The sequence below is a fragment of the Mandrillus leucophaeus genome, unplaced genomic scaffold (assembly GCF_000951045.1).
Source record: "Mandrillus leucophaeus isolate KB7577 unplaced genomic scaffold, Mleu.le_1.0 Scaffold146, whole genome shotgun sequence".
Lineage (NCBI taxonomy): Eukaryota > Metazoa > Chordata > Mammalia > Primates > Cercopithecidae > Mandrillus > Mandrillus leucophaeus.
Genome location: NW_012101432.1, coordinates 835,551 through 844,416, shown reverse-complemented (window position 1 = coordinate 844,416; position 8,866 = coordinate 835,551). Strand labels below are relative to the sequence as shown.

Here is an 8,866-nt window from a genome sequence, read left to right as displayed (position 1 = left end):
CACCATGTTGGCCAGGATGGTCTCGATCTCCTGACCTCGTGATCCACCCACCTCGGCCTCCCAAAGTGCTGGGATTACAGGCGTGAGCCACTGTGCCCAGTCAGAACCCACACATATTTAAGATTGTTATGGGGAAAAAGATGCACTTGTTGTGAATGACCTCAAGGCACAGAACTAATGTCAGTGAGTAGAAAGTAAAGTTATTTTACAAAATCCAGTTTGAGCTAATTTTTGACAGGAACTGCTATAAAATCTTTTCAGCCACAGAATTGGTGGTGATGTATGGCCATTAGATTGTGGCAAAGATTGAAATACGATGGATGATTTGAATTGTATGATTCATAATAGTTTTGTAACTCCTGATTTTAAAACATCCTGGAATAAATGTGATAATTTGCTGGAACTGTCTCATGAGCCAGTTATTGAGGATTTTACATCTGAACATGGAATATAGTTCTTCATGTTTTTCTATTAGATTTCTCGAATGCTGGCAGCGAAAACTGTTTTGGCTATCCGTTATGATGCTTTTGGTGAGGATTCAAGTTCTGCAATGGGAGTTGAGAACAGAGCCAAATTAGAGGCCAGGTTGAGAACTTTGGAAGATAGAGGGGTAAGAATACCACATCATGCCTATTCCAGAAGTATTAAACTGTCAAAAGTTAATAAATTGAGTAAATTTATGAAGTTACTTTATCTGCTAAACAGTTTTATGATCCTTGTTAGTATGTCTAAAGTATTCTTTTTGTGCCTATTAACAATTGCTATTATTTACCAAGAATTGATGTATACAATAGCATTTGCCATTAGGATATGCTATTCAAAATAACAAAAAATAGCAGAAATTGTTTGCTGGCCCACTGATTCACTAGACTGTTTAGTGTATTATAAAGTGACTTAGAATTGTATTTGTAATTTTTCCTTTTCGTCTTAGATAAGAAAAATAAGTGGAACAGGAAAGGCATTAGCAAAAACAGAAAAATATGAACACAAAAGGTGAGTACATTTAAGTGACAATGGGGTGAATAGTTTTTTTAAATGTTAATTATTGACAGCGATTTTGTAAATTTCACTTTGATGTGCCCATAGTTTTTCAAATTTATTTAATTGACAAAAATTGTTTATTGTGTACATGTTATTTTGGAAAATGTGCACATTGAGGAATGATTAAGTCAAGCTCATTAACATGCATTGTCTTACTTTTTTTGTAGTGAGGACACCTTAAAATCTACTTAGCAATTTTTAAGAATATAACACATTGTTAACTGTAGTTAACCATGTTGTGCACCCCTAATTTTTTTCCGTGCCATTTAGTTTTCCACATTAACTTCTAGTTTTCATTCATATACGTATTTATTCATTTCCAGATATTGATAGTAAATTTTTAAATCTAAAGTTTCTCTATAATATGTTCTTTATCAAAAAGTTCATTCAGCCGGGCATAGTGGCTCCTGCCTGTAATCCCAGCACTTTGCGAGGCCGAGGCGGGCAGATCACCTGAGGTCAGGAGTTAAACACCAGCCTAGCCAACGTGGTGAAACCCCGTCTCTACTAAAAATACAAAAAATTATCTGGGCGTGGTGGCGGGCGCCTGTAATCCCAGCCACTTCGGAGGCTGAGGCAGGAGAATCGCTTGAAACCCGGGAGGCGGAGGGGTGCAGTGAGCTGAGATTGCGCCATTCCACTCCAGCCTGGGCAACAAGAGCAAAACTCCGTCTCAAAAAAAAGTTCACTCAGAGTTAGTCCCTACAGAAAACTATTTTGTAAAAAGTATAAAGACAGAAAACAAGTCTAAAAATGGCTGAGGCATGATAAAGCATTCAAACTTAACTATCAGATTAACAAAAGATTTGTATGTGGAGGGGTATTTGGCTTATTATTTGAGGTAGTGCTCAATGCTGGTGAGGTTGTCATGGTGGAGGCAGAATGTGGTATAGCTATTCTAGGAAGCCATTTCACAGTATGTATCAAGATTCTTCAAAATGTTCCCAGTCATTACCCAATAAATTATACTTTCAGGGCTCATAAACCTTCAAGAATTTATTTATTTATTTGGTTTTTTAAATTTTATTTATTTATTTATTTTTGAGAGGGAGTCTCTCTCTGTTGCCAGGCTGGAGTGCAGTGGCGTGATCCTGGCTCACTGCAACCTCTGACTCCCCGGTTCAAGAGATTCTCCTGCCTCAGCCTCCCAAGTAGCTAGGATTACAGGCATATACCACCACATCCAGCTAATTTTTGTATTTTTAGTAGAGCCGGAATTACACCATGTTGGCCGGGATGGTCTCGATCTCCTGACCTCATGATCCACCTGCCTCGGCCTCCCAAAGTGCTAGGATTACAGGCGTGAGCCACAGCGCCTGGCCTCCTTCAAGAATTTTAATAGTAAAATCTTACACTATAAGTGGATAAGGAGAGCAATATATAGTAACATTAGCAATTGTAAATACATATTTAAGTATAATTAGTGTGTTCTGGAAGGAAATCAAATGTGTTTATGTGGGCATTCACATTTTCTTTTTTGTGAATTTTCCAAGCTTTCTACAATAGCCATACATTCTGCAATATTTACAGTCTGTAACTTATTATCTCTAGTTGACAAACATGGGTCTTTGTTTCTTAAATTGTAAATGCCTTTAACCTATAAAAATTAAATAGTCATGCAGTTTACAAATCTGCTTAAGAAACAGAACATTTTTTAACTTGTTTTGAACCAATTTTTTTAATGTTCGTGTGCAATTAATGCTTTTTACTTTAAACATATGCAGTTAAAGCATCAGTTCACATTTTAGGCACTCATTTCAGTATTTTCTTCCTGCTTACATTAGAACAAAAGCAAATGTTGGGTTCTAAGGAATCTTTTCCATGTGTATGTATTTGTATCCTTTCTTGTTCTGCTTGTGATCTTGTGATGAAGACTTCTATACTCAGCTTGGTTTAGATTTTTTGTTTTGTTTTGTTTTGTTTTTTTCTCCATTTAATTGCGCAGTGTTCTGAAAGTTGGATTGGTTCATTTTTCACTTTCTAGTTAGGTGTGAAGACATTTTCTTCTTTCATTTCCCCCATGCTGATTGAGTGTTTTCCTGTACCATAGTAACTACATTGATTACTAAATCAGAATTCATTTAGCTCACCACTTCTCTTGAATGTGATTGACCTACTTGAAAAATATTAATACCTTTAACTTTTGGAAACTATTAGTCTTCATAAACTACCCCAAAGCCACTAAAATGAAACAACATTGTGTGCTTATGTAAGTATTATCTAATGGCATTTTCTTTATCTCTTGAGAATTATTTCAATTACAGATGCTTGTAGAGATTTTCTAAAACTTTTTGGGTCTTTCAGTGAAGTGAAGACGTACGATCCTTCTGGTGACTCCACACTTCCAACCTGTTCTAAAAAACGCAAAATAGAACAGGTAGATAAAGAGGATGAAATTACTGAAAAGAAAGCAAAAAAAGCCAAGATTAAAGTTAAAGGTTAGTTTGAATTTTTTTTAACACAACTTACACTCATTTCTTTAGAACTATGGATTTTGTGAGTCTTACAAGTACATGCCATTGCACTTTATTATAAAACTGCTCGTTGAACGCTAATGGTGTTTTAATAATGCCATGATGTTCTCTGGGAATGATATTGTTAAATTTATCGGACTTCACAGAGGAAATGTGAGAAGTTTAGTCAAATTAGGTATTTTACTAAGAGTACCAAAACTTCAGTTTCTACTACATGAACTATTTTGAGAATTAAGAGAAAAAAGGAATGTATTTTCTAAATTGGTTGTTGAAAATTTTTTGTTTTATAGTTATATGGAATTGATGGAACAGTGATTTTCTTCATTGTTTCTGTTATCTGGAGTGGACTAGAAGGAACACATACTGGTAGCCTGCCGTCATAGTTACAATATCCAGTAGGTGCTAACCAGTTAACTAGGCTGTCTTGTGAAGTTGATAAGCAGGGGCCCCATTATTAGTTAAACCTGGGTTTCTTGAACACCTACTAGCAAGTCTAGCAAAAGAGTAAAGCATTAACACAATGATTGCTTTAACTTGGTTTCTAAGTAGCTTAGTGGTCAAAAGTGTATGTTCTACAAATGTGGATAGTATACTTGATAGAGAAGTAATTTATTTAACTTTTACGCTTCTTTTTATTGAAAAGTAAGGAGATCCCTAAACCCATTAGTAGCATTTGAGGCACCAAACTCTGTCTTTTGTATCCTCAATTGTGTATCCAATAAGCTTTTCCGATTTATCTGTCAATTTTTCATCCCACAATTTCCCCCCTCTTTTTTTTTCCCCCCCACAAGACAGAGTCTTGCTCTGTCACCCAGGCTGGAGTGCAGTGGCGTGATCTCAGCTGACTGCAACCTCCGCCCCCTGGGTTCAAGTGATTCTCCTGCCTCATCTTCCTGAATAGCTAGGATTACGGGCATGTGCCACCAGGCCCGGCTAACATTTTTTGTATTTTTATTAGAGACAGGATTTCACCATGTTGGACAGGCTGGTCTTGATCTCCTGACCTCAAGTGATCCTCCCGCCTCAGCCTCCCAAAGTGCTGAGATTACAGGTGTGAGCCACTGCACCCAGCTGGTCACTGAATGTCTAATGATAGCTACGTGTTGAGTCCTTATTGTAATGTGTGCTAAGCATTATACTTTGTACTTTCTATGCATCATCTTTTTAAGTCTCGGTAACAATCCAGTAAGATAAGACATTCTTAAGTTTTATAGATGAGGATATGTAGTTTTACCAGGGGTAAATACAATTTTTCAGGGTTGTAGAGAGTAGACTTAAACCCAGGCTTTCAGACTTCAGAGTGCAAGCTCTTAACCATTTCTAATATAATTGACTCTCTTCCCAATAATGATTGGAGATCAGATGACTGTTGTTTTAATCCTGATTTTTATACATGATTTCATGCTCGTGAGAAAATTGCCTGAGCTCTATCTGTATCGTTTGTTAAAGTTAGTGGTAGGCCTTGGAGAACCTTCCCAATTATAAAATAAACAAAACAAACATTGGGTAGTTGATGAGAATGACAGAAAAAAACCTAGGACTCAAACGTTTTTGGAAAGAGTGAGATCTGATATAGTGTTAATTTGTTGTGCCTTTACACTTACTCTATTCAGTTGAAGAAGAGGAAGAAGAAGAAAAAGTGGCAGAAGAAGAAGAAACATCTGTGAAGAAGAAGAAGAAAAAGGGTAAAAAGAAACACATTAAGGAAGAACCACTTTCTGAGGAAGAACCATGTACCAGCACAGCAATTGCTGTATGTTTGTTTTTAATTATCGATGTTCACTTGGAGGGGCCAGTTCTCCACATTTCAATCTATTTTCTATATCAGAAATGAGCAGGCATTTTAAAAAATGGTTTTCATTGATGGGGAGGTAAAAGTGAAATGGCTTTGTTGTATTTATATTATAAAAGGCCATTTCCCAAATCTAGAATTTATTACTAAAAATTGAGTTTGCATTGAGAGGAAGAGTATGATTTGCTGAAACTTACTTTTATAGGTGGGGTTTTTATATTTTCAATTTTAATCTTTTCCCTGAATTTGTTTTCAAGGGAAACAGATTGATTTTGCATTTTATGAAGAAAAGTGATTAGTCACCCATACAATTACAGCTCTTTCAAAGCATTCTTGTTGGCTATTTTCAGAGTCCAGAGAAAAAGAAGAAAAAGAAAAAAAAAAGAGATAACGAGGATTAACAGAAAGGAATTACAAGTGTATCACCTGGACACATCATGCTTAAGATTCAACTGGGAGCATACCAGGGATGCTCTCTAACATAACCAAGGGAAGGTTCAGTAAAACAAAATGATTTATCATCTATAACTTCAAACCTATTTGTGTCTTGACATCAACTCTGTTAACATCATCACTTTCTAGAGTCTTTGATATACAAATAAAATTTTCTTTGTATTTTAAGACATTTTTGTGATCTCTTTATATCTTGAGTAGAGAATCTTTGGCTCTTTCTATAGTTTGCCATGTGATGATTATTGTTTTGATAATTATAACTGAAAAGTGAGAGTTTTTTTGAAATTTGACCTTTTGGAAGGCAGTGACTAAGTGGACCAATTCAAGAACCCTACTCTAATGTGTTTCTTTTGCCTTTTTGGACTACTTTTTATTTTCCACCTATTGTCTTTCTACCTCTCTTTATTTAAATATTGTTTCTTGTTCAAATTTTAAAATTAGGTGAGCAAAACATTTTAGTATCTGTTCAGAAGGGTGGGAGACAGTATCCCTACCTTTATTGTTTGCAATTGTAAAAGGCACACCGAAATAATTCTTAATACCCTGATTTGTTTTTAAAGTAGTCAACCTGAAGTGACTTTTTTAAAGGTTGTACAAAGTGATCATAAAGAATGGAGAATAGAGAAAAAAAAAATAAGAAAAAAAAAAGTGCCAGTGGGAATGAGGTATAAAAAAGTAGGACAGTAGAATGCCAAAGAGAAACCTTTATTTCTGAGTGGTAGTGTTTAAAGCCTGGTAGACCTTATAGTCATGAGAGTCATGAGTTTTATAGCACTGTTACATATTGCCAGTTTGTATATGTCATAGGCATCTTACTAAAGCCCAATTCAGTAAACGCTGTTAGTGGGTGGAAACTAGAATGACTATGGCTTTTGAGTTCCACCTTTGCTTTTCAAGTCAACAGCCCCTCTTTGGTTTTCTCATTTCTAAATCACAGATAATGGTCAATTTTATCTCTCCCAACTGATTTGTAGAAAATGAAATGACGTAAACTTTCAGAGATGTTACTAGGCTTCAAATTTAATTTGCTTGAAATAAATATTGATAAAATACATGCAGCCATCCCTAGACAAAATTACATAATAAAGCTGGTTATCTTGTTCCCAGGAGAGCATTGTCATTTTTGCATCACCCACTTGTACCGCAGATACATTCCTAATTTAGGACAAAACGGACTTAGTTTATGACTGACTAGTTTGAAATCGGAAACTCGGGTGAGTTCTATATACCTAGTTTTGATTAGTAAATTTGAAGAATTTCTGTGGCTGCACCGCAAAACTCTGCTGAAAACTTACTGATTCTCCATTTCCCTTCAAAAATGGAAATTTCTATTTTCCAGTTTGAGCTCCTGTATCTGTCCATTGCCTTCTGGCTCCTCAGCACGATCACACGGCCCTTGAGTGAGCTGTCCTCTCTCCTCCAACTTCAGTGCTGTCCCAGGGCTCTTTTAGAAAAAGATTTGTTTGCTGCCCTTGATGGGTTCTCTGATCCATCTGTTGCTTCTCTGTGACCATTTTCAGACTTGGCTCAGGCTCATCCTTTATCCCAGCTGTACCCCTTAGAATAACATGGAGTAGGGCCGAATGTCTCAAACCCTAACTAGTGTGCATAGGAATTATCTAGAGACCTTGCTTGATAAAATGTAAATCTGATGCTCTATTAGTGCCGCCACAGCAGAAAAAAAAAAATGCAGGTCTGGGTTGGAGCCCAAGATGTCCTCATTTTTCACAAGCTCAGGTGGTGCTAGATGAGGGTCCATGTGCATGGTAGCAAAGTACTAGGATAAATTACTTAAACTCTCATGAACCTGTTTGCTTATCTGAAACTGGATTTCTCTGAGAATTACGTGAGATAATGCTTGTGAAGAAGTTTATGTGGTAAAGTCAAGATTTAACCCTTAGCTACTTGGGAGGCTGAAGCAGGAGGATTGCTTGAGTCCAGGAGGTTGGGGCTGCAGTGAGCCGTGGTCACACCACAGCACTCCAGTCTGGGTGACAGAGCCAGATTCTGTCTCTTAAAAAAAATTTAGCCAGGCGCGATGTCTCATGCCTGTAATCCCAGCACTTCGGGAGGCTGAGGTGGGCTGATCACGAGGTCAGGAGATCAAGACATCCTGGCTAACATGGTGAAACCCCATCTCTACTAAAAATACAAAAAAAAATTAGCCGGGCGAGGTGGCGGGCGCCCGTAGTCCCAGCTACTCGGGACGTTGAGGCAGGAGAATGGCGTGAACCTGGGAGGTGGAGCTTGGCAGTGAGCCAAGATGGTGCCACCGCACTCCAGCCTGGGTGACAGAGCGAAACTCGGTCTCAAAAAAAAAAAAAAAAGAAGTGCAGTTGATTCTTGAACAATAAAGGACTAGGGGGCCTGACCCCTGCACAGCTGAAAATTTTGCATATGACTTATGATTCCCCCAAAACTTAACTGCTAACAGCCTACTATTGACCAGAAGCCTCACCAATAACAAAACCAAAACACATTATGTGTGTTATGTATTAGTTACTGTATTCTTACAGTAAGCTAGAGAAAAAAGTGTTGTTATTAAGTGGAAGTGGGTGATCATAAAGATCTTCATACTTGTTTTCATGTTGAGTGGGCTAAGAAGAAGAGGTGTTAGTCATGCTATCTCGGGTGGCAGAGGCGGAAGAAAATCTGTTATGTGTCAAGGATCAACTGTAAATTAGAATGGTGGTTCCTAAAACACCTGGAGGTTGAAAGAGTAAGTGTCTGATTTAGTGGGTATAGGGTAGAGCCCAAGAATTTCCATTTGTTACAGATTCCAGTTGATAGTTGGGGGACAGTACCTGGACCACTGTACTACAAGGACTCCCTTCTTTTTCGTTGCCTAGCCCTATACTTCTCCAAACTAAAACCTAACTTGATGGTCAAGAAATCAGGCCTGCCCATTTTGTCCACATGAAAAGCACCAGAAAACCAGCGTCAGGCCTGAGTTGTGCTGTTGCACTGTAGGTAATTGAGCACCCTAGAGGGCTAGACAATCAGATCAATGCTCTTCCTACATAGAAAACGCAAGCTTGAATGGGTACAAGAAATAATCACTAGCATTGTTTCCTGGCCGTAAGAATTTGCTCTTGGTGGCCGGGCG

The 8,866-nt window shown here is 37.6% G+C and overlaps 1 protein-coding gene across 1 annotated transcript in view; it reads left to right on the top strand.

The window, feature by feature from the left end:
• NOP58 (NOP58 ribonucleoprotein) overlaps window positions 1–5,928 on the top strand; it is a 36,150-nt gene extending 30,222 nt beyond the window's left edge. Inside the window, exons 11-15 of the mRNA XM_011974477.1 lie at window positions 476–610; window positions 932–993; window positions 3,346–3,479; window positions 5,129–5,268; window positions 5,658–5,928. Of these exons, the coding sequence (XP_011829867.1) occupies window positions 476–610; window positions 932–993; window positions 3,346–3,479; window positions 5,129–5,268; window positions 5,658–5,708 (522 nt within the window). The 3' untranslated portion in view covers window positions 5,709–5,928. The remainder of the gene's footprint in view (window positions 1–475; window positions 611–931; window positions 994–3,345; window positions 3,480–5,128; window positions 5,269–5,657) is intronic.
• The last annotated feature ends 2,938 nt before the right edge of the window (window positions 5,929–8,866 follow it).